The 26490-nt window shown below is 37.6% G+C and overlaps 1 protein-coding gene across 13 annotated transcripts in view; it reads right to left on the bottom strand.

The window, feature by feature from the left end:
• LOC105420183 (serine/threonine-protein kinase 12-like) overlaps positions 1–26490 on the bottom strand; it is a 111512-nt gene that overhangs the window by 39175 nt on the left and 45847 nt on the right. For all 13 annotated transcript variants that reach the window (XR_016047319.1, XR_016047318.1, XR_016047320.1 and 10 more), the window contains exons 7-8: positions 18161–18240; positions 15075–15137 (exon numbers count right to left, since the gene is read on the bottom strand). Coding sequence is in view for 10 of the 13 variants with exons in the window: in XM_011622843.3 (XP_011621145.1) it covers positions 15075–15137; positions 18161–18240 (143 nt within the window). In the remaining 3 variants the exon portion in view is untranslated. The remainder of the gene's footprint in view (positions 1–15074; positions 15138–18160; positions 18241–26490) is intronic.

The following is a 26490-nucleotide window of genomic DNA, read 5'->3' as shown; positions in this document are numbered from 1 at the left end:
TAGATCCCGTGCACCATTGGTGGAGGAGACCTGGCGTGGGGTGTGCAAAGTCCTTGGGGTAACCTGAGGCAAGGTATATGGTAATTTCGTGATTCATGCTCTTTTGATTCAATTGCATTTTTTATGTAATTTTCAAGTCTATGTTGTGAATGTGATTTTGTTTCAATGGAAAGCAAGTGAGAGTCCTTACGATTTTATTTGTTTCATATATATTGTATTTAGACACTTGTGAGCGATTCAAGTGGCTATATAAAAGAAAAGATAGAAAAATTTTAATCGGTATTGCCTTGCCTGATTACATAGCCCACCTTTCAATACTGATCCCTTCTATGTGGGCTGTTGGAGCCCTCTTGCGAGTGTGGCCCTTTGAGAAGGTTCAATGAGTCCAGTTGGGCCTCCTGGATACCTTTGTGACTCCACTAAGCCATCCCACCCCTAAGGCAACAAGACCATTAGAATACGCCTCACAAGACCAGAATTCACGGATACAAGATTTGATAATAAATTTGAACTCTTATATCCACAGAACTTCTAAGCTAACGCCAGAGCATTGTCCAATAAAAATTTTCTAGCACTGGCCATAATCCAAGTGTCGTATTGAAGGGTGGCCAAATCCCTCCTCTCCATATGCGGAACCACAAGACATGTCCCGGTGTTGCTAGCAAGGAACGAGTCCCAAGTGGCACTAGAAGAAAGTAGGAAAAGAGGATTCAACTAGCATAAGTCTAAACCAAATCTAAGAGAAATAAACTAGACTTCAAATCCCCTAGTTTACTAGAATATAGAGGAAAATCTTGGCTTAAATACCCCCTCATGGGAATGGATTCGGCACACTTGGGTACAACTCTTTCTTTACAAAATCTGACCCTAAACCTAATGTTCCTTTCTCTCTTTACAAAATCTCTCCCCCAACCAAAATCTCCCTCTCTCTCTCTCTCTCTCTCTCTCTCTCGGCAAACAAGGTGCCGAATTAGACCATGAATTGTTGCATGTCTGTTTCAACCAGTCTGGCTTGAACAGTTCCGGATTGAGGATATAGTAAAAAAGAAACTAAAAATGAAGAAAAAAAACCATAAAAATTAAGGGGATTTTGGGTTGCCTCAAACCAAGACCATGAAAACCAATCTTTTAGATGTTCATTTCCCCTTTTCTTTTCCATCATGTCTTTTTCTTTATCTTTTTATATTACCTTTCATAAAACATCAATACCAAGAGTTTAGTACCACGTTTTAATAAGAATTTTGGTATCTTTTGATCATGCTCCAAACATAAAACTTTCTTATTATTATTCTCTATGATGTCCTAAATTCCCTAGTTTTAGGAAACCTTCAACCGTCATGTTAGTGAGTTCTCAGCCCATGGCTGAGCATGGGGATGAGATTGTTGGGCTTATGCGGCCATTTAAAGGCCTTACGAGACCATGTGCTGAATTTATATAGCGATATATTGGCTCCAGTGGGAATGTGGTCCACATTTGGACTGTGAGCCATTTCTGATGCTTGGACACACCTGAGCTCTGACTGGCTATTGCTCAACGTAATGTCTAAAAACCTATAGTCCTGGGCATTGTGTGAACACAACCAATAAGGACTTTCGATGTGGGGCTATCTCTTGATGAGGTCATAAATGTGCTTAGGACAGTTGACTAAGGGCCATGGATTTGACTCCTGTGTGTGATGGATGGCCTGAGAGAACATGGGCCTAAATCCTCATCATTACCATCACTCGGTATGTACACTAGATAACCATCTTGGAAGCAACCAAGGTTGTGTAACGTGCACATATATAGAAAAGATGACTCCCTGCAACACTGGACTGTGTTGAAAGGACTCGTGGAGCATATTGCTAAAATGGGGCCTGGACTTGTCCTCAAAGAGGGACCTGTGATGCATGGTCTAGAATCGTATCTCCTTCAGTCTATTGACTGACTTTGATAGTCCAATCATGAACTCTTGCAAGTGGCTGTGGGTCACTGGAACTGTTGTGCCAGTTTGAGATGGTGCAGTGAGATAAGGTCTTTAGAGAGGATAGAGTCCTCAATATTTATGTTGTAATCCTAACTTTATAGATCTAATTGCCATCAAATCTTCTGAGATATGTTTAAATATGTTCTAATTATTTTTTTGATAATTAAAATGAATTTTTAGACCTCTCTAGGTATTTTATTTTAGTACAAAATGTTTTTTAACAAAGGAAAAATCAAATTTCTAAATTTATTTTAATTAGAGAGAAATTTTTTTAGAGATTTTCATAAAATTATTATTTTTATCTGAAATTATGTTTAAAGTATTTGGACGCCCATTGGGGTATATTAGGTGGTGTGCCCACCTCCTCTAAAGTTTCCTAAATTGAAAGATGACAATTATGCCATATGTTGACTTGATATTTTAGGAAACCTTTTGTGTAGAGATTTTGATTGGATTTAAAATCGGAATGTGTAAGAAATTAATAGTGATTGATTTCAAAACAGGAAGGTATAAGAAACTAATTGTGATTGATTTGTTACTTTCTATTTGATCGAAATGGTGAGGGATAATGGTTCCACCTCATCCCATTAATCATAAAAACTGATCTAAAGGATGAATGAATGAGATCGCTTCACCCCACAGGTATCCAAGATCAAAAGTCAAGATTAAGTCTCACAAAAATGGCAAAATCTTAACCCTAGAGACCCTGGCCTTTATTTTATATATACTAGCTATGGGTGGGGCTCATTCTCTAGACTTGATATCTCTCTCTCTAAGCTTCAAGGAGTGGAATGCCACTCTCTAAATTTCTCTTTTCTTCTCTCTCTGAGCTTTAGGGTTTAGGATAGAAAATAAACACTAATGGCATGCCCAAGCCATATAGCCTAGCCCTAGGTCTTGGCATTATGCTCATGTGTTGAGCCTTGGTCAAGCATATCCCATGTTATGCTCTCTGCTGGTTTGTGCTTAGGCTTCTCAAATTTATGAAACAAGTTCTTGGAGCTAGATCCCATGTGCCATTGGTGGAGGAGACCAGGTGTGGTTTGTGCTACATCCTTGGGGGTGACCTGAGGTAAGGTGTAAAGGTATTTTCTTGTTTTTTTCCCTTGTGATTCCATTGCATCTTTATTTTCAGATCTGTAACATGAATGTATTTTTGTTTTAATGGAAAACAAGTGAGAGGCTTTGGTGTTTTATTTGTTTTACATATTGTATTGGACACTTGTGAGTGATTCGGGCAGCAATATTAAAGAAAAATGTAGAAAAGGTTTGATCTATATTGACTTGCCTGGTCACATAGTCCAACTTTCATTGGTGTCAGAGCTAGGACTTTTTGCTGTCATTTTTTATTTTACTTTATTGTTATTGCTGTAATTTGAATCAAGAGTCATGGCCGCAAAGAGTTTTATGGCCGAACTCTTGAAATAGGACAGATTTGATGGGAGCAATTACTCTTCTTAGAAACATAAAGTGAGATATGTCCTCTATGACGAACATCTCTACGATATGCTTATCCATGACCCCCCACCGGTTCCAAGAGGGAATGCTTATGAAAGGCAGCATGTAAAAGAATATTATGTGCAATGGGAGAGAAAGAATATGCTTGCCAAGTATATACTTCTTGTTTCGATACATGAATCCTATGCATCGGAATACGAGAACTAGAAGACTGCAAAAGCAATTCATGAGAAGCTAGAAAAGGAATTTGTTGATCCTTTTTTAGTCAAACAACTTGCTTTAAAGAAGTACCACAATCTGCAGATGGTGGAAGGAGTCAAGATTGCGGGGCACGTGCACACTTGTTGATGAGCATGAAGCTATTAACGTGAAGCCCCATAAGCCTATGCAAATTTGTCACCTTTTGAACACTCTCCCAATTTCTTGAGAGGTGTTTATATCATATCTCTCGGCCAGAGAGAATACCCCTAAGTTAGAAGAGCTTTTTATCCTCCTTAAAGCTGAGGAAGAAAGGAAAAGTGCATGTGATGCACCTGCTCCCCGAGATACAGTGCATATGGCTAACTTTAAGCTTAATGCCCATATTTTTAAGAAAAAAGATAAATAAGAATAACAAAAGGGAAGACGAAATTTTTTAAGAAAAAAGATGAGAGTAAACGAAATTTCAATCACACAAAAAAGTAAAATAAGAATAAATAAAGGGAAGAGAGGGAACCGGAAAATAAAGAGCTGAGAGAAAAGAGAGTATGCTATAAGTTCGGTACGGCGGGACGCAAAGCTAGATTTTGTAAAGAAAAAAGGAATAGTGCTGGGAGGAATAGAGAACATGCTTTGTTGTGTTTGAGACAAGGCTAGCTGATCCCAAGGATGCTACTTGGTGGTTTGACTCGGGTACTACTACCCATGTGTCAAACTCCAAGGAAGGATACCGCAATTTCCAACCCGTGGACCCCGGTGAGCAATTCATATACATGGGTGGGAAGCAAAAGACTGAGGTTCTGGGCTTTGGGGATTATGTTATGGATCAGAAAAATGCAAGAATAATGGTATTGAAGCAAACACTTATGTCCCTAAAATGAGTAAGTGATTGGTATCAGTTCCAAAATTAGCTAAAGCAGGCTATGTCACCATCTTTGTTGCTGATAAGGTGACAGTTAAGACTCGAGGGGAAGTTGTTATGATCGACATGCTAAAGAATGGTTTATTTGAAATTGAAATAAAGAATCCAGTTGCTTATGTCTCGTCCCCTGAATGTGAGAATGATGCTTACTTATGGCACATGAGATTAGGGCACATAAACTATAAGAGAATAGAGAGATTAAAGAGAGTCTACTAGAAAACTATAAGGGTGACTTACCAAAAGTATGCGAATCGTGTGTGCAAGGAAAATTGGTAAAGAAACCCTTCACGAAAACTCAATGAGTGTTTGACATCGTGGAAATCATCCACGATAATATATGTGGTCTCGTGAATCTGGCAACCAAAGGCCATAAGAGATATTTCATTAGTTTCATAGATGACCACTCGCGAAATGGCCACGTTTATTACATACCAAGTCCGAAGCCCTAGACTGTTTTAAAGAATATAGGGCCGAGGTAGAGAATCAAACCAATAAGCAAATCAAAGTCCTATGGACTGATAGAGGTGACGAGTATTCTTCATAGCTCTTTAAGGGGATGTGTGTAGAGCAAGGGATAATTTATCAATTTACCATGCCCTATACATCTCAACAAAATGGTGTAGCCAAGAGACGGAATAGGACCTTGGTTGAGATGGTGTGGAGCATGATGGGGCTTGCGAAGCTCTCCCTAGAATTCTGGGGAGAGGCAGCAATGACGGAGACGTATATCCTCAATTTTACTCCCACTAAGGCAGCCCCACTTACTGCACACGAAATATTCCTTGGTCCTGCTCCGTCCCTTGACCATCTAAGAGTATAGGGATGCTCAGCCCATGTTCTTGTCCCATACCAAAACCAAACCAAGCTTGATCTCAAAACGGTTAAATGCATCTTTATAGGATACCTAGATCATGGCAAGGGCTATCGTTTCTTCAACCTAGAGAATGGGGCAGTCCTAGAAAGTAAGAATGCTCACTTCTTCGAGGATGAGTTTCTCGAAGGAAGATGCAGTCACAAGAAAGTCGATCTCCTTGAGATGGCCAGTGACAGGGTTGAGACTCAAGAACCCGAACCACAAATATTTAGGAGAAGCAACCGAATTAGAATACCACCTGATTTCTTCACTTACCTGGGGGAACATTATGAAAGAATTGGGGATGAACCTGATAATGATCCTACAACCTATAAAGAAGCCTTATTCAGTTTTGAAAGAAACCAACGGGAAAAAGCCTTGAACGAAGAATACCTCTCCATCATTCAACATCGGGTTTGGGAATTAGTGCCTCTACCTCACGACCGAAAATTGATAGGATGCAAGTGGGTGTTCAAGAAAAAATTGAACTCTGAGGGAAAACTTGAGAAATATAAAGCTAGACTTGTAGCCAAAGGGTTTACCCAAAAAGAAGGTGTAGACTACAATAAAACATTTTCTCTAGTTGCTAAATTCCTGTCCCTTAGGATCTGGATTGCCATAGCAGCCCATTTTGACTTTGAGCTCCACCAAATGGACATTAAACCAACGTTCCTAAATAGGGAGCTTGAAAAGGAAATTTACATGAAATAACCTCAGGACTTCATAGAAAAAGGAAAAAAGGACATGGTATGTAAACTTAAAGAATCCCTTTATGGCCTTACGCAAGCTTTGCGATAGTGGTAGATAAAATTCCAAGAAACCTTGTCTAGAGCAGGTTTTACCTCTAATCAAGAGGATTAATGCATCTATGCCAAGGCAAGTGGGAGTGATGTGGTTTTTATCACATTTTATGGTGACAATATGTTGATAGTCAGTAGCTCGATGACTCTAGTAAGGGAGATTAAGTAAGGGAGATTAAGGATTTCTTTTCCCAACACTTCGATATGAAAGAATTAATAGGAAGCATCATATGTATTGGCATAAAGATAACAAAAAATAGATAGAATCGAACAATTCAACTTTCCCAGGCAATCTACTATAAGAGAGTGTTGAAAAAGTTTGAAATGGACAAATATAAGCCCATATCCACCCCTATAGATAAAAAGACCAAATTATCTCTGAAAATGTGCCTAACCAAAGAGGATGAAAAGAAAGCCAGGGAGAGTGTCCAATCGTAATACAGTAGGGTCACTCATCTATGCTATGTCAGGTACGAGGCACGACTTGTCTTTTCCCATGAGTGTGGTTAGCCGCTTCCAAAGCAATCTTCGATTGGAACATTGGAAGGCAGTTAAGAGAATATTCAGATATTTGAGAGTGACTGCGCATTATGCACTCATGTATGGAGGTGTCGGACATAGTCATACAGGGATACTCAGATACAGATTATCAAAGGAGACCTTGATGATGCCAAGTCGACATCTGCATGTCTTCATGCTAGGTGGTGGGACAGTTTCTTGGAAATCCAAGAAGCAGGACTTGGTGGCTCTATCCACCATGGAATCTGAGTATGTGGCATGTTGTCAAGCAATCAAGGAGGTTGTGTGGATAAAGAAGTTTTTCAACCAGCTCATGTTCGTACACATGAGATTTTTATGAGCGAGAATCTTTTGTGACAACCAATCTGCAATATGTGAGACCAAGGAACCACATTTTCATAAGAACTCCAAACACAGCAAACCGACTTATTATTATGTTCAAAACGAAGTCCAACTCGGTGAGATAGAGATTGCGTATCTTCCCATAGAGGCAATGTTTGCAGGCCCTTTGACCAAGGGATTATTGGCGAGTGTGTTTGCCAAACTTGTACATGGAATGGGGCTGAGAGAAAGTGAGGAAGAGAGCTTGTAAGGCCTTCAAAGGCCAAGTGGGAGATGTTGGGTTGTGTGGTCCACTTTTGGACTGTGAGGCATTTCTGATGCCTAGACGGATCTGAGGTCTAAAATGTCTAAAAGCCTGTAGTCCTGGGCATTATATGAACATAACCGATAAAGGTTTTCGATGTGGGGTTATTCCTTGATGAGGTTGCAAATGTGCCTAGGACAGTTGGCTAGCAGCCATGGATTTGACCCCTGTGTGTAATGGATGACCTGAGAGGACAAGGGCCAAAATCCTCATCGTTACCATCATACAACATGTACACTACATTGACAACCGGGAAGCGGCCCTTTTGGATAAGGGTGTGTGATACGTACATGTGCAAAACAGATGACTCCTTGCAACACTAGATTGTGTTGGAAGGACCCATGAAGCATACTGCTGAAATGGGGCTTGGACTTGTCCTCAAGGAGGGACCTGTAATGCATGGGCTAGAGTCGTATCTCCTTCACTCTATTGACTGACTTTGATAGTCTAATCATGAACCCTATGAGTGGTTTTGGGTTATGGGAACTGTTGAGTCAGTTTGAGAATGTGAAGTGATATACGGTCTCTAGAGAGGATGGAGCCCTCAGTATATTTGTCGTAATCTTAACTCTATGGACTAAATTAAATGTCTAAATATGTTATAATTATTGAAAATTAATTATAATGAACTTTTAGACCTCTCTAGGTATTTTATTTTATTGAGAAATGTTTTTAACTGAGGAAAAGTCAATTTTTTGGATTTATTTAAATCAAAGAGAAAAATAAAATATTTAGAGATTTTTATAAAAATATTTTATTATCTGTAATTATGTTTAAAGTGTTTGGGGGCCAATTGGGATACATTGGGCCCACCATACTATGGGGTATGGGACCACATGGTCACCCTATGGGTGGTGTGCCCCACCTCTTATAAACTCTCCTAAATTGAAAGATGGCAATTATGCCATATGTTGACTTGATATTTTAGAAACCTTTGGTGTAGAGATTTTAATTGATCTCAAAACCGAACGGTGTAAAAAATTAATAGTGATTGATTTCAAAACATGAAGGTGTAAGAAATTAGTTGTGATTGAGTTATTACTTTCTATTTCATGGGAATAGAGTTCTAGAAACTGAGGGATAATGGTTCCACCTCATCCCTTTAATCATGATGGCTGATATAAAGGATGAATGGATGAGATCTCTTCACCCCACACGTCTCCAAGATCAAAGGTCAAGATTAAGTCTCACAAAGATAGAAAAACCCAAGCCTCTATTCTATATATACTAGTTATGGGTGGGGCTCATGCTCTAGACTTGATATCTCTCTTTCTAAGCCTGAAGGAGTGGAATGCCACTTTCTAAATCTCTTTTGTCTTCTCTCTCGAAGCTTTAGGGTTTAGGATAGAAAATAAACCCTAAGGGGTGGCACGCCCAAGCCACATAGCCAAGCCCTAGGTCTTGGCCTCATGCTCCTCTTAGCCTCTAGCTCATGTGTTGAGCCTTGGTCAAGCATATCTTATCTTATACTCTCCGCTGGTTTTTGCCTAGGCTTCCCAAATTTGTGAGACAAGTTCTCAGACCTAGATCCCATGTGCCATTGGTGGAGGAGACTCGGTGTGGATTGTGCTAAATCCTTGGGGGTGACTTGAGGCAAGGTATAAAGGTATTCTTTATGCTCTTATGATTCCATTGCATCTTTATTTCCAGATTGTATCATGGATATATTTTTTGTTTTAATGGCAAGAAAATGAGAGTCTTTGGTGTTTTATTTGTCTCACACATTGTATTGGACACTTGTGAGTGCTCTGGACAGCAATATGAAAAACAAAGGTAGAAATTTTTTGATCTATATGACTTGCGCGGTCACACAGTCCATCTTTCAAAGATTGCTCCAAGTCACGATAGTGATAGGCTCTCTCTGCACAGGTGCATAGTTCTAATTAAGTGGATATAATTTATCAGAATAGCTTCCCGCTAACGACTATCTTATACACATAGTGTGAATAGACTGAATTGTCAACAAGTAGTCCATCTCTTGAACAATCACCCCACCTCATGGGAGGTATTTGTTTCTTCTCTTGCTGCTCATAAGAATGCCAATGTTAAAGGAGCTGCGACCCTGCTGAAAACCAAAGAAAGGAGGAATGCTCGAGATGCACCGGTGTCCAAAGACTTGGTGCACATGATAATTCCAAACCTAGTAAGGTAAAGGGGAAATATAATAATAAAAGAAAGAACGAAGAAAAGAAATAGGGAGAGAAAGAACCTGAAAATAATAAACCCAAGAAGGAGAAAATTCCCTAACTACTGCCCGTAACAAGCTACAACCTGGTCTTTATCACATCAACGGGCTAAAGGCAACAAGCCTCAACTATACCACCAAGTGAGGGATGAACTCCCCTTGAAAGAATCTTTACTATGAGCAGTTCTCTTCCTTGAAGAATGATGAGGGGGACCTCAGACTTTGGGTGGCAGATAGTGTTAGGGGGCCATTAAAAGGCCAAATGAGAGCATGTAAAAGTATGACTACAATGATGTAATATCTCCAATGAGAGTAGGGTCTGGTGGGACCAAAGGAAAGGTTTGGAGGGACCAAAGGAGGCATTTTTGGAAGAAGAAGGGTATCCCTTTCGTGTGGGACGAGGCATGCCAGAAAGCCTTCTAAGATATCAAAGACCAACTTTTGAGACCTCGAGTCCTCATTGCACCAATCCTGAGTAGATTGACGATCCTATACCTGGTTGCAAAATCGACATTGAATACATCATGCAAAAGTCAAAGGGAAAACCATTGCTGACCACCTTGTCGAACATGCCTTGCCAAACGAAACACCCACTAAAACGGCCCTTCTTGATGAAAATCTCTTCGCTATAGAAGAAGCAAAAGTTGAAATGTGCAAAGGATACAAGATAAACTCAAAAGAACTTCAACAATTACTCTGTCAGGGTATATCCATGAAAAAGGCTTTATTTTAACCGCATCGAGCCGCATCCCAACATCAGCCCCCGGACTGCGTTGGGACTGTATCCCGCAATTTAAAACACCGGATAAGACAAAATATGAGGTTCTGGATGTGAAACACTAACACATACACACACATATACATATCTTATGTATATATATATATAAGATAATATAATATTAGGCTATTCTCAGATAAACCCAACTATTGCTAAACTTGGAATTTCCTACTCCAAAAATTTTGACACCAAAATGGTCCCTTTGTATACATTTCCTCTCTCTCTCTCTCATACATATATGTGTATATATATATATATATATATATATATATATATATATATATAGAGAGAGAGAGAGAGAGAGAGAGAGAGAGATTGATAGATAGATAGATAGAGAGAGAGAGGATAATCAAGGAGTCAGTCCCCTTTCCTGCAAACTTTTAACTTTTTAAAAATTATCACATTGTCTTTCACGCATGTGGCTGGTAAATGAAAGTCAAAAGAGGATCGAAACTCTATAGCACCCAATGTGCTATCATTTTCTAGGTGGGGTGTCACACACAAAGAGGTGCTATAACTTCTAGATTTTATTTGAGGCTGAAATTTGTGTGGTAAGCTCATACCATTATAGAATAAAATTTTCAAATTTTTTTCGGGAAGTACCATTTCAAATTTGTGTTGCTCAAGTTCTACCCTTGTTTTGAATTCAAGTTTCAGGTTGCCTTATCTTTCTAACCTACAAATCTCAAACCACTTGTTTCAAAAGGTGTGTTTGACCTTTAGAAACATGAAGTTTTACACGTAACGTTTGACAGTTTTTGAGTAGGTGTTCTTCCTAACTGGGTCTCTGAAAAACATGTTGTCAAAGAATGGGTGACATGGAAGCCCAATTTGATCAAGAGAGGGAGGGAATTACAAAAGGAACAGTACAATTTATCAAAATTTGCAAATTGAGATAATTGGATCGAACATTCCAACCATTATAATTGATGGGTTTATATCTGCCCTTTATCTTCATTTCTCTTCATTTATGTTATTAAGACCTAAAAGGCTTATTTCCAGTTTGTTTGGGCAGTATTGCGATCATCATCATCATCTAAGCCTTATCCCAACTTTTGGAGTCGATTACATGAATCATGTTCTGCCATTCCGCTCTATAAAGGCCAAATCCTAAGTCAAACCTAGTCACTATATCTCTTCTCACTACTTCCATCCACATCATTTTGGGCTTCCTCTTGTCCTTTGAAGGACTTCCACTTGAACCAAATTGCCCCTCCTAACCAGTGTTGTCCTAGGTTGATGTTGCATTTTCCATATTTCACTAATTTAAAAAGAAGATATTTGAGATACATGACAGCTGTTGAACTCTCGCATCACTCTCTTTAACTCTCTCTTCACTTTCCATCTCTCTCTCTCTCTCTCACTCTTTCTCTCTCTCTCTCCTCTGTGACATGGTATCAGAGCATTGATCCTTTCTTCCATCTTGCTCTTCATTTTTTCTCTATCTCCTCTATTGTAAGTATTCTTTTGTCTTTACCGCATGTGTTATTTTTACTGAAATCCTAGGATCGATTCTTGTGGAGTGATTAAAAAAAAAAAAAGGAGAGAGAGAAAGAGAGAGAGAGAGAGGGAGAGAGAAAACCTGCGGTTACTTTCTAGGGTTGTTTGATCTAAAGCCTAAGGTTGTTTCCTAGGGTTTTGTGTGCAGAAACTTATGTGTGTCGATGTTTAGTGTTGTGATGTTGCTGTTTTCTGATTCCTCGTTAAAGATCGAGTTCAATAGATTGTGGGAGACTGCGGATGATCCACCCGAGTTCTAAAATCCAAAAATTCTCGTACGTATAGATGATGCCTAATCTACTCAAAGAGTAGCAATATGATGATGCCCAGATTTGGATAATATGATGTTGCACTAGTTTGTTCAAGTGCAGTGAGTATGCTGATATTTGAATGATAATTATCTCTCTTTTTATCTTTTAAAGCTGTTATTAGCATTAACTAGGCTTGGGGTGAGTGATTGTACTTTGTTGACCCTTGTTGCCACATTTATCCCTATTCCATACACTCAAGGCTAAAGAAATTGAACACGGAACCTTCAGTCCTCCTAAAGAAGTGGGGATACAAATTAGCTTGGTAAAAGTAAATGAGTCCAATCATATTGTATGGGTTCAATCTATTGAAGTATCCCCTAGTGCTACGTGGCAATTTAAATGATACAAGATATGGAGGGAGAGTTAGAAAGGATGTAACCCCCGATCAACTTCCAACTATAGGGAGATCTTTGCTTTGGAGAACACAGATTAGACCTTGTGTCATGTTATGGGAGGCGGTGGATAGAGAGAATTACATAATAATGAATAAGTTGTGTAGTAATATGGAAACTCAAATAAGTGCAAATGTAGTGTTTCTCAACACTACTAAATAAATTTAGGACACTCTAAAAGAGACATTTCACTAAATAAGAATATCTATTGGGTATATTAACTGTTTGGGAAGATGTTTCAATTGCGATAGGTTAATAAAATTTTAGTAAATATTATAGTGCCCTTAGAGATATATGGGAAGAGTTGAATCTGCACCAGACTATATCCATGTGCAATTACAGAGGAAGTAGTGGGAAGAATTAAAAGTTGCTAAATTCTTATCAAGTCTTAAACCCAAGTACTATTCTGTTCATGGACAGATTTTAGCAAGCAATGAGCTACCATCCCTCAATAATGTATATTCCCGCATTCAACGTCAATTATCTACCCCTCAATAATGGGGTCCGTCTCTCCATTCGCTCTCCTCGTTTCACATCGGATCATTCTCTGCAACAGTTGTGCTATTAATATTCTCGGACGGCCTCCCATGGAAGTTCATGGCCATTATGGCCCCCATTCCGACCACCTCAAAGAACAATTGTGGAATGAACTGGACCTCAGCAACGATCCCCACCTCTAGGTGGTGCATTGGAGGTGACTTCAACATCACCAGGTGGTCATTTGAATGCAATTTTCTCTTTAGAATTACCCCGGGCATGCTCATCTTCTAGGATTTCATCTCCAAACAATCTTATAGTCCGTCTGGATGGAGCTAATTTAACATGGTCCAACCACTCGGCATCCCCTTCCCTTTCTAAACTAGGAAAATTCCTACTCTACACTGAGTGGGATGCCACTTTCCCAGGTTCTCACGCTTCGGCCCTACCTAAACCAACCTCGGATCACTGCCCCATCCTCTTAAATACCAAGTCAGTGCCTTGAGGGCCTATACCCTTTAGGTTTGATTTAGCTTGGTTTGACGAGCCTTCATTCTCCCACCTTGTCCATTTGTGGTGGGATTCCTTCGCTTCTCAAACCTCGGGCAGAGCTGGTTACTGCCTCCAGCACAAAAATTCATATGCTTAAAGCTTCCCTAAAAGACTGGAGTAAACAATTATCCGGTAACTTCCGCTCCCACAAGGACCTCCTTTGGTCCATTCGGGACTGGGACGCCACCGAAAAAAACCGAGCTCTAGTGGAAGTGGAGAGGCAACAGAGAGTCCAACTTAAAAATAGAGTATCCATCTCGACTCAAACAAGAAGAAACCTACTCGTACCAACAATCCAAAGTAAAGTGGTTAAAACTGGTGGACCTCAACACTGCCTTTTTCCACAAGATCGCGAATTGCAGGAGTGTGATTGACTTTGTTTACTTGAATCTTTTAAAGAAACTAGTAACATGATTTCTTTGATGTGGGTAGCAAAGAAGGGATAAACCACAGACAATTCATTAGGAAATAACTTGCGCAATTTGATGTTTTGTTCACCTTCACAACAGTTCCTACAGTCTGAACCCTTAACGCTTGCTTAATTAATATCATCTCTAGTTCAACAATCATTAAAATAAATAAATAAAGAAATATATATATATATATATATATATACACACGCACACACACACACATATATATATATATATATATATATATATATATATATATATATATATATATATACTTATATATCACTAAAATGGTCGAACAAATCTCAAAAAATCATCACAAAGGTCTCCAAAACCTTATTTCACTCGAGTATCTACTCAGCCATTTTGCTAAAAATTATGCAGAATGCCCACATTTTGGATTTGAAATTCTAAACAAGCAAGGATCGTTTCTGCAATTTGGCATCACTTAAGTGGCCAAAGCTTAATGATGGTAAATACCCCTGCATGTTCCTGGTTCTGAACCAGGAACATGTTTCTCCGTTGAAAAGTTTTATTCTGGGTTGAGAACCTGCAACTTGTAGGGTTATTTGTCATTTTCCTCAAATAGTCTAAGCCAAATGACAAAACTGCTTGTTGCAAGTTCGAAACCAGGAACATGTGGAATTTTTCAGTAGAACTGCCTTGCATGGTTTGGAATCCCAAACAAAGGGCGGTATTCTGATAATTTGGCCCTTTATTATGATATGTCCAAATCACCAATATACCCCCACTTGTTCAGGATTATAAACACTGAACAAGGGCATTTTGGGCATATTTAAACAAAATACTCGAGTTACATGAATGAAATGATCATATTTGAGTAATAACTCTGATGCTAAAATTGATTGTTTGCCAATCTCAATGAATTTTTTTGTGTGGTTTGACCATTTTAATGATTTCTTCCTAAAAAGAATATCAGTCTCCAGTTCAAGTAGATTCTCATTGAAATTATTTCTTGTGAACAAATATGTACGAAATTTCCACTCCATTATACTCGTGAATATAGATACTAATGAAGGCAATTGGAGACATTTTCACCAAAATAAGTGAACGGCTAGCATCACTGTAGAAGAAAATCTAACCTGGAACACAACTTGTTGTGAATAATAGGGTAGGGCTTGTGCTGATGAAGGTAATTCATGCCCCTGCATATAAAACATACAATGGCACTTGTCATTTGAGGTTAAAAGAAAATAAGGGAAACTCATAAAATCAATTATAAAATTCAGAATAGATGCTCCCAGTCAACAGTAGTCCATTAGATTCAATTATCGTGCATTTGAATAATTATCATCAACTAGCCATCGAATGACAAAACCGGATCACTAAACCTTTTACCTTTTAGTATGAAAGAAAGCATATTGGGGCATCAACTTCAACAAAGGAAGAGCCAATGATGTTTCCTCATGCATGTTATGCACAAACAAATTATCGTGAACTCTTTTAAGGTCTCGACTTGTCCTATTATAGAAGTTTCAAATGCCAAACAAAGAAAAATAAATAAGCGAAAGTAAACCCGAGGGTCAATAGAAATCCCATACACCCCGTCCAGTTTTGAAAATATGGACGCTCATCCCCCTCCTATGTCTTTCCTCCAACTATTTACATTACTATCCTCTACTACTCCAACACAGGCCCAATAGCTAAAATAATCCACCTCCTGTCCCACCAAAGCCCCTGCCTCTCTCTCTCCCCCACCAACGCCCCACTCTCTCTCTCCACCTAAAAGGCACTCTCTCTACCCCACCTGCACTTCTTCCCCCACCAACAGGCCACTCTCTCTCTTCACCTAAAAGGCACTCCCCCCCCCCCTCTCTCTCCCTCCCAAAAGGTTCATTTCTCCTTGTCCACTTCCGCATGTGCATTGAAGAGAGGTTTTTTCTTGAAGAGAATTTCAAAATTTTTTCTCTTTTCAAACTGCAGATCCCATTGTGTTAATCAAATAGGCTGCAGTCATTATTGCTTCTGAAAATAAGTTTTTGGAACATTCATATCCTGAGTGCATGAGCAACCTCTAACAGATGCCTATTTTTCCTTTCTAACAGGGTTTGTAAGGACATGTGTATTGATGAATAATGCCATTTTCCCTAAGAAGGAATGAAGATCTTTAGAGCCCACCATTGTCAGATCTAAGAATTGGAATGGACTTCTCCAATTGGGTCTTTCTTTTTGCATAGAAGGATTGAAAGATATCACTAACTTTAGTGAGGGTCTAAGCATATAAATCCATACTGTGTTCTCTCTCGTATCAACCATTCTCAAAGCTGGGAAACATTTTCTTTTCTGCAGTGGAGAGATTAAAATGAGCACTTTATTTGGCTATTGCACCTGCTCCAATCAAGCAGAGAGAAAGAGAGAGAGAGAGAGAGAGAGAGAGAGAGAGGAGACCAAGGAGGTGGGGCAGAAAGAGTGAGTGAATCCCCTTTTTTTTTGAGGGGAGGGGTGAGACAGAGAGAGACTGGCGGTAGAAGTGGAATGGAGAGAGTACCTTTTGGATGATGAGAAAAGACAGGAGGCTATTGGTTGGGGAGGAGGCGGACAAGGTGGGGTAAAGAGATAAGAGTGCCTTCTGGTGCAGGGAGAGAGAAGAGAGAGCCCTTGGTGGGGGGGGAGGCCAAGAATCTTAACTACTGGATTACCTTTTGTAAAAGTATAGAGCAATTATGGAAAATACGAGGAAAATTGTAAAAAGGGGGACAAAAAGAGGCTCGATCTTGGGGAAAAGAATGTCCAACAAATGCAAAGCATAGAAAATCAATGTATTAGTGGTCATAAGACTTCAAAATAGCAGCACGTTGCAGGACCAAATATCTCCTATGCCATAATCCCATAGAGAATAATTTTGGGAGAATGAGAAGTTGCCTCATTATATTCCGATGTGCCTTAGATATTATTTAAAAAGACAATAAAGACCTCGTCATGAAGTACAATGAACAAATAGATCAGAAAGCAAAAATGACAAAATTACACCATTGCCGATGTGAATAAGCATACTTGGAGACACTGTGCCAAATACAAACACTAAAATATGACTCTCTCTACTAGTAGCACAGTTGTACTTGGTTCCCTCCTGATGAACAATGGTATATTTTCTAAGAAAGTATACCATTGATTACCTCAGGGAAATGATAACCTTGCTAGCAAGCCTATGCAATCACTTATGGAAGCCCATTCCCATGTCCTTGCCAATACTGGCGACCCTGAAAGAATTTGGAAGCTACCACCAGTTACCTATGGCAAGAATCTTGTAGTTGCATGAATAATATGCACTATATGAATAATCCATAACAAACATGACTTTATCTTGGTGCTAAAGAAGAATCATTCCCATTTAAATGATGATTATAGTTTATATATAAAAAGTGGTTCATGATTCCTTAAGTTGAAGTTTGGGCTTCTTCACTCTTGAGTCATTCGCAAGCTAAGCTTCGGCTACAGTGTTAAAGGAAACTAAGGTCAGGTCAGCAACTGTATCAGAATTTCCAAACATGAAAACCGTGTACATTAATCTGGGAAACAATTCGCAAAGCACAAGATACTAGCACAACATACATTTGCATTAAAAGTCACTACAAGACTTTAACAGAGCGAACATCATGTTCAAGCTTCATTACATATTCAATAATTTTAACTGACTACCCCCAGACACTATAAAGAACGAGGTGGCAGCATGTAGGGTCCAAGACGAGAATGAACTTATGATAATCATCCAGCATTTTTCAGACCTGAAGGTACTTTTAACTTCGACTACTCTTAACGACAATGAGGTGTACATGGTATCAAGATTGTGCAGTCCTATATGTAAAACACAAGCATCCATTCATTCAGTAGTTCTTAGCAGTAATATGTAGGCTAAATTTGGCTTCTCTCTCCTCTCTGCACCATGAATCAATAATGCACACTTCTTCATGTTAAAGGTTTCAGAGCTCTTTAATTGCAATTATTTCAATTGAAAGTCAAACGAGTAAGGTAACAAATTACCAAAAAAGGCATAGAAAATATTGGGAAGAAAAAATAAATGGAGTGTTTATTATGGATGTCCAGAAACCACGCACTTTCGAAAGGCCATATTACTGCATGTAACATATAGCATTTTCTCAACTATGATTCCTTCAAAGAAAATTCACTAAACAATCATACAAAAATGAATGTACAAGGTATGCAATACTTAGCAATATCCAAAGCATAACGGACTGCAGTTTGAAGGTCAAGTCGTAGTTTCTTTCTCAATATATCAGCTAAGTTTCCCTGGCACAGTATTGAAAACTCAGAATCAATCATCTAGAACATTAAATTTCACAAGGATATCAGGAACCATTAACTCTACAGATATACCAAACCAGATCATATTGCAGGCCATGCTAGACCTACCAAGATTTCAGCATTTGTAGGTAGACTTCATATTCAACTAGAAAGAGAAAACTTAGTACATTGATAATTAAAATCTGTGATATAATAGATCTCCATAGACAATGAAGCATTCATTAGAGGTTGTCAATTGTCAATCAATATGCTAATGGGATAATATGTACTTACCTATATAAAACACAATGTCCACTAGCCTTATTGCATATGTTTACATCAACTAGAGATTTTTTTATTACTAATGAAAAACTATTGCAAAAATAAAAGGTAGAAAAACAACACAAAGAACAAGAGATGTCAAGTCAACATATTAGAATTCCAACATTGAAATTTTGTCAACATAGAGTGGTTCTTGAAGAACCCCCTCATTAGCAAAGGTATCGGCATCATGGCTAGCTCCCTTAAGAATACGCGAAGAAGTCACATATGTAGTGTCACAAACATTTATGATTGCACTAAATATCCACCGAATAGAGGACTCTTTATGGGCCCATCTAATGATACTAAGACAGTTTCTACTACTAATTGACTCTTAAAACAAACCTATATGCAATGCAGAGGCCTCCATTAATATAGAATCCCATATCTCCATGAGCCCTATTAGCTTTTAAGCTTCCTACCTTCTTCAACTCTACGAATACCCACCCATACCTTCTGGTCCTGGATTACCATATGAACATAAACCAACATTTAGCTTCATAGCATCCTCCACCGAAGAAACCTGAACTTGAGAGAGGTGAATAGATTATGTCAACCTTCAGGTTGTTGCAAGTTAAGGAAAGGCAAATATTTAATCATATTTTTTATTTTTTTACGAAATTGGTTTTCTTCCTTGTCAGAGTCTGATATTTAGGAATCTGCCATAATTTCAATTATAAATAGGTTTTCCCACATCTAAGCATAAATTATATGTGGTAGCAACATAGAATTGATATTTGAAAAGAAGATGAGAAAAATTAAAAGGAAACCATAAATCACATTTAGTAGCCATGCTGACTATCTAATAACGAGAGGAATGTAAAACAGGAAGAAATAAGATAATATATGCTGCTTGAAATCCGAAGTGAAAAAAGGAAAAACTTAATGAATAAATATGAAGGTGGAGGCTTAATGAAATAAAAACAAGAGGGACAACAAAGAAGAAAAAAAGATCATGAAACAGAAGACAAAACACGGGGAAAATAGAAATTAAAAGCTCTTGAAAGTGAAAAGAAGCAAAATCATATCCAAATAATGAAGGATAGAAGAAGATGAGAACAACTTCTTGAGAACAACTTCTAAGAAAAATGTTTAACAAACAGAATAAGAAATGACAAATTCTGATGCTTCTCTCTCTTCACTAGGTCAATTTTATACCAAAAGATATTCTCTTAGTTAGGATTTTTCCATAGAGAGAGAAGGGCATTGAAGAAAAGGATCAGGTGGTGCAGGGGACTATAGAGAAACTACTAAAAAGACAGGGAATAAAATAGAACACAGAGAATATAGAAAGTAAAGTTTCCCTATTTTACCATCTTTTCCCTCCAAAGAATTACCACATGAGTTGATATGGTCACTCTAGTCAAATTTACGTGGCAAAAATTTTGTACATCGGAAACCTTTTGAGAATCCTAAATATCGACTTGTCATGGCAAGACATCAATTTTGCCAATTTTTCATCCATTTCTGTTTTCAGAATACAGCTTAAAAATAAACTAGGGAGAAAAAATCATCATTTAAAACCATTGCAATTTAAGAGGCAAGCTAGAAATGAAAATGGATAATGTCCAAACACCATTATAGTTTGGGTTTCATTTCTATGCCACAATAAAGTAGACAAATCATTATAAGTTCTGTATAGCTATGGGTCGTAGTAGGTTGCCTACAGTTGTAGGCTTCATTTTGTTCATCTACAGTTGTAGGCTTTATTTTAAATGTCTACAGTTGTAGGCTTCATTTTGCAGAGAACTGACAATGGGAAGAGAGTAATTACAGTATGTTCATTATAACGGTTACTTGTTCCACCACTCTCTATAATGTTTGTGTGGGTCTTCTATTAGGAAGGGGGAGACATTATTAATATGGCATTGCATGAGGATGCACTACACACTTAATGGTAACATGGCGAGGTTCTCCTTGGCGAACGGCTTTGTTGAAGGTCAAATGGTGAGGTTCACAATTGTGAAGGGCACTGTTGAAGGTTGATGAAACATTTGAGCCACGTGTGGGGGAATGACGCATGTGATGCTTAATGTTTGACCAACACTGAGTTGTCCTTGTGAAAGATGAGTTCAAACCTCCCACAGAAAATTATAGTAATGGATTTGGACTGCCCACTTTCGTAGCTTCTGATTAAGAGCAAGTTTACCAACTTGTAAACTAGTCTCCCCATTCAAATGCCTTGATATCGTGGATAAAGGCCCATATCATGGGTTGGTGAATTGCTAGGTTGAATAGCCTATATCCACCCTAGACTCAACACCTTAATTCACAAGAATCCTAATGCCAACACATTTTCCAAACAATAATTATTTAGAAATATTAAACTCTCTAAATATCACACTCTTAGTTACGGGAACCTTGCCACGGTCCCACCTTAGGAACTCGATCATGTAGTTCCTCTAAGGGATCTTAGAGCGAGCTAGGTTTAGAGAAATATGGATCTTTGCTCCCTACAAAATGAGATCTCAGTCTACATGCTTGAAGGATCCCTCCAAGGACAAGAGCTATATTATTAATTGAACTACTGCTCCTACCCTTAGTATTATAGATTTATTTTTTTAGAATATGTTAAACAGTGGTGCATATCACATTGTGGTATGCTATGATTATAGTATTGAAAAACTATAGTTAATATCATAGTAAGCCAATTTATGACATCATTAAACTGTATTATTGTAGTGAATTGGGGTACTATAACTATGGCATTATTGGTAAGCGAAGGTGTATGATAATAGATTGAGTGGGCATTGCCTCGATCCCAATTTTATCATTTACTATTAATAGATCACTCCAAGTTAAAACCTCGATCCCAGTGACATGGGATCTCGCTCCTAGGTATCCTAGGATCTAGCTCCTTAACTTGTTGAATGTGTAAATGTCGATCCACCCCAAGGAGCTTCCACCTTATGGCGGTCTGGTGCTCCCCAAACCGGGCCTACTCCCAAACCGCGCCCAACAAATACGATCACACTTAAGAGGCTCCCAAGATCTGAAATTAGTGAAATAATTGATCATGGTTAATGTTTTCTAAGTCGAATATCACACTTAACAAGCACAAAGACAAGAATGTATCACGTCCTAAGGTTACAACGGAATTTTGCCATTTACTTCAACCCACATGAGGATCATGGATCTACATAGAAGATTGGAAATTCTTTATAATATTTTAACATATTAAGTTAAGATTTGCCACATGTAGAAGAAGAAACAAGATGAAGCCCATTGACATTGGTGCACCAAATTAAACCAAGTGTATTGCTTTCTTGAAACATGGTCACCAAAATGAAACCTGTGTGGTCACAATGTTGGCACATATCTCTGCATATGTGGTAACCATGATGACTCATGGCTATATATGTGGTCACCACGATGACGGATCTTTGTACACATGTCGTCACCCTTACTGTTTGAAAGTGAAATGGAAAGTAAGGAGCACAAGTGGGCTATACAATTTAATAAGTTATACTATCGGTTCTTTATTAAACTTGGGTATCTACCACAACATTCATGAGCACTATCGGATTTGGAGTTATTTCTATGTCAATAAAATGTGTGACTAGTCTGACTTATGTGTGACTCTCTCTCTCCTTATTCTATCTTCTCTTCTTCCTCCTTATCTTCTCGTCCTCTTCTCCTCTTCTCTCCATTTCTTTCTCTTACATACTGATCTCACACTAACATTATGAGATCTAGTTCTAGATCGTCATTTCAACTATTACGACAAAATCACCATTATGGCACATATTCCTACAAGTCATTTACTAGGTATTGAAGGCACTAATGTTGATGGTGGAAACTTACAAGTAGGGAAACCTTGAGAGAGGATAGGTTATGTAAGAGTTGGGCTTGTAGGACAGTTGGCGCATTCTCTTGAACAGCTCACGGTTCATTCAGGATATCCAACGAGATTACCTTTATGGTGGCCGTCACGATGCTGACACATTCATCTTCAATCTTTGGAAGAAGGTGGAGGCAAGTCTATTTCTATAGATACTGATAGTGGTATCAACTGGCATGTAAATCCTTTCAACCTCCAACCTAGAAAGAATATTTTCCCACAGAAATTGCATCTTGCATAAGAGTTCATGAGAAGACAGTTAAACTCAACATAGGGGATAGTTTACTAGATACTGTCAAGTTGTTAAGATCAACAAATTCTATCTATAGGTAAACTCCATGAGCATATTTTCTCCAACAAAATATAGGTATAAAGAAACTATGTATAGCAGGGAATTTGGATTCCAGCTAGCGTGGAGAGAATGGAGCAGTTTTGTACATTCAAGGAAGCGAACAAAGCAAAAAATAATTATACACATAATACTGTACTCAGGATTGAAATTAATAGAAACAAAAATGTACTTAGCACGTTGGTTTATCAATGTAGCCACGAAACCATGTTTAGGTTCTGTGTGAACTCTACAGGAAAACACTAGAAGAAGACGAACACGGCCTTAGTATAAGGTGATGAATCAAAATTCTTTCATGGCCTTTGTTTTGATAGATCTAAAACCTTGCTCCAACTACAACTATTTTTCTTTAGACTTCCTACCAAACTGAATACTTTGCAAAGACATTTTTGGACTCAACTAGCTAACGAAATAGATGAGGCTATGGGAGATCATTGGTTCAATATCATTGGTAAGTCATGACATGATCTTCTTATCACATTACAATGAATTCTTAAGCTTGGATAATGCAGTTCTAATAGAAGAGAGTTGGGTTTGATCATTGCAGATAATCACTCCTAAGGATCTTTTGTTGAGATATTGCCGTGGAATGAGTGTGCATAATAAATCTTTTTCTATAAGACGATGATGCATGAAAGGAGACCAAATAAGATGTACCCAACATAACAAAGAATAGGTTTGATTCAATGTCATAAAAGAAAGGAATAAGTGCACCAGAAAACATGAAGATCTAACTGGCTGTAAGGATTCAATATATGACAAGACGTAGAATGAGACACTTGTCCCTGTCCCTACCAAAAAAAATAATTTCAAACGAGATTTTTCCTCAATAGGCTGATAGAATTAATCAACATCTCCACCACAAGAATGGAAGGGAACATATTCAAATCAAACCATTGCAGTTCTCATATGCTTCATATGCCTGTTCACAGCAAGATTTTGACTTTTAAAGTATAACAAAGATCTCTAAAACATGAGTTGCAACTGACCATTACTATAGGGCAAAAACAATTGAAAAATATTCAAGCATTATTTGATACAAGAAGAATATGGTTACAGCGTTGTAAGGCAACCAGAACAATTGCTCTGAGGTAGCCCATGCAGCATAGGAAATATCACCCCATATTGGGGATTGTTCTTCATATTGAGAAGAAGATTCAGTGATTTAGATAAATCCCTTGCAAATATATCAGTGCTAGAATTCAAAAGCTTCTTCCTATTCTCTGATTTAGGAAGAATATGATATTCTGTGTTTAAAAAACTAGACTTCCAATACTGCATTGAGCAATATCCGCGTTTTTAGAATGACATCCATGTGCAATAGTGTTTTCTCCTATATGAGGGCAAATATGTACTAAAGAAATTATAATAGTGGCATAAATAATCATAAAAGATATATTATGACTAAAATATAGTATTTTGCATTAGAATATGGTAAACGTATGCAATATGCATCAAATGCCTATATTCCTACATTGCACAAGCAGTAGTGTGGCATATTTATAGATGTTTAGATAGGATACTTATATCCGTATCTATAATTAATTGGGAAAAGGCGATGATGATGATGATGACCCATATCCGTATCTGTATCATGGATTTTAAGAAAGAAAGATTGTATCACCATTTTTGTATCCGCATGTATCATGGATTTTGAGAAAGGACGATTGTATCACCATTTTTGTATCCGTATGTATCATGGATTTTGAGAAAGGACGATTGTATCACCATTTTTGTATCCGTATGTTACACATGCACCATGCATTACAAAAATTCAATAGAAACAGATCCATTACAAAACTTTTTTTACATTCATACATATGTTCTGTAAATTTATAACAGACAGCTATTATCAATGAAAATTAAAATAGTGTATTAAGTTCTCAATTTGATGAGTAAATATACAAATTGTAGAGAAGTGAATAAGCCCGAAAACATGCTATATGCAATCAATTTCTTTACATTTTAGGGCCATGTAAAAGAGATGGTTTGTGATCCATAATTCCTTCGACATACCAATTTGACTCATATATATATATATATATATATATATATATATAGATAGCAATAGAGGTAACAAAATGACTCATCTAAGTTTTCATCTAGTTTTGGTTGTTTGTCACTAAGCATCACTAAGTCTTCATTGATGTACGCTAAGATCAGCCACTGGCTTTTATTACAATACTCTAAAACATGCTTTGACATTCCCTAAGATAAATTAAGGCTAATTATCTACATATTCAGCAGGTATTCATGCATTATCAAAACAATAAAAAATAAAAATAAAAAATCAGTAGGTATTCATCCACTAAACTGAGTAAACAAATTGGAAAAAATCGGCACACAATTTTAGAAATTTATTTTATAGAAATTTATATTAATATCTAGGAGATGAGATTGTAAATCGACAATGAATTGAAATCTACCCTTAAAAAAAAAAAAGGAAAAAGTTGTTATAAGGTTGCAACCTTAAAATGTAGAATTAAAGATGCACCTCAAAAATCCATCGGAAAAGGTTGTTACAATGTTGAAAAACTCTCTAATTGATCATCTCAACATCGAGATGTATGAATATAAAAAGAAAACAAGATTTTAAGTCCCAAAAATAGTGCATCTTGTAACACATTTTCTGGACCGTCCATTTTCAAGATTTTTATATGTTCATAGATCTACTTGACTTTAACCATTTTTAGAGTTTAAAATTTTATAATTAGATATGAAAATAGATTTTCAGATAATCCTAAGAATTTTTTACAACGAAATTACATGTTATCATAAAATTTGGAGGTGCGCCTTAATTGGATTGCTTAAGGTTACAACCTTATAGAAACCACACCCAAAAAAAATCAGCTAAATAAAGGTTGATTCTGATCAAGTTTAAGACTAGTCCACGACATGAAAAGAAGTAGTGCAAGTAAAATACTTCTAAAGTAATTCCCAAAAGTTTCCACACAAGTAATTCTACAGTTTTGAAGTTAATGGTGCAAAGAAAAATTACGGTTTTGATTTTTATATGAGAAATGAGGGAAAGAACAAAAGAAAAAAGGGAATGAAAGAAGAAAAAAAGAGGGGAACAAAGGGAAACAAAGGAAAGAAATGAGGAAAGAATGTTAACAAAGGAAAGAAAAGGAATACAAGGAACCCAAAAAGCAAAGAAAAAAGTAGGAAGGTAAAGAAGATAATAAGAAATTTGAAAAGTACTTGGAAAAGAGGGATCTTGGGAGGTGCTACCAGGCCTTCTCTGTGGCCTTCAATCAAGATTTCAAGAAGCCCATTTAAGGGCTTTCTTTCTTCACAAAATTCTCCAAAATAAACACTCTAACGACTAGACATCCCTCCCACTCGTTATATACATAATAGTTTTATTAAGGACTTAAAATACCCATAAAAAATATAATAATTAAATGACCTGCATCCTCCTTATATTTAACGTAATTCACTGTGAACCGGTTATGGACTTCCTTCTGTACGTCCTTTATGTGCTGGGCATAAACGTCAGCTTCAGCACTCCTCCCCACATAAGTTAACGGAACATGGTCCAATAGTGGGGAATGGAATGACCATACACTATCTCAAAAGGAGACTTCCATAACGATCCGTAAACCGAGCTATTATAAGCAAATTCAACTTGAGTAAGACTCAAGTCCCACTGGATCGGCTTCTCACCTGCAAGACATCACAACAAATTTCCCAAACTATGGTTGACTACCTCAATCTGCCCATCAATTTGAGGATAATATGCACT

The sequence above is a fragment of the Amborella trichopoda genome, chromosome 13 (assembly GCF_054954075.1).
Source record: "Amborella trichopoda isolate Santa Cruz 75 chromosome 13, AtrichopodaSantaCruz75HAP2 v2.0, whole genome shotgun sequence".
NCBI lineage: Eukaryota > Viridiplantae > Streptophyta > Magnoliopsida > Amborellales > Amborellaceae > Amborella > Amborella trichopoda.
Note: the sequence above shows the minus strand (reverse complement) of the source record. Positions and strands in the feature narration are given on the sequence as shown.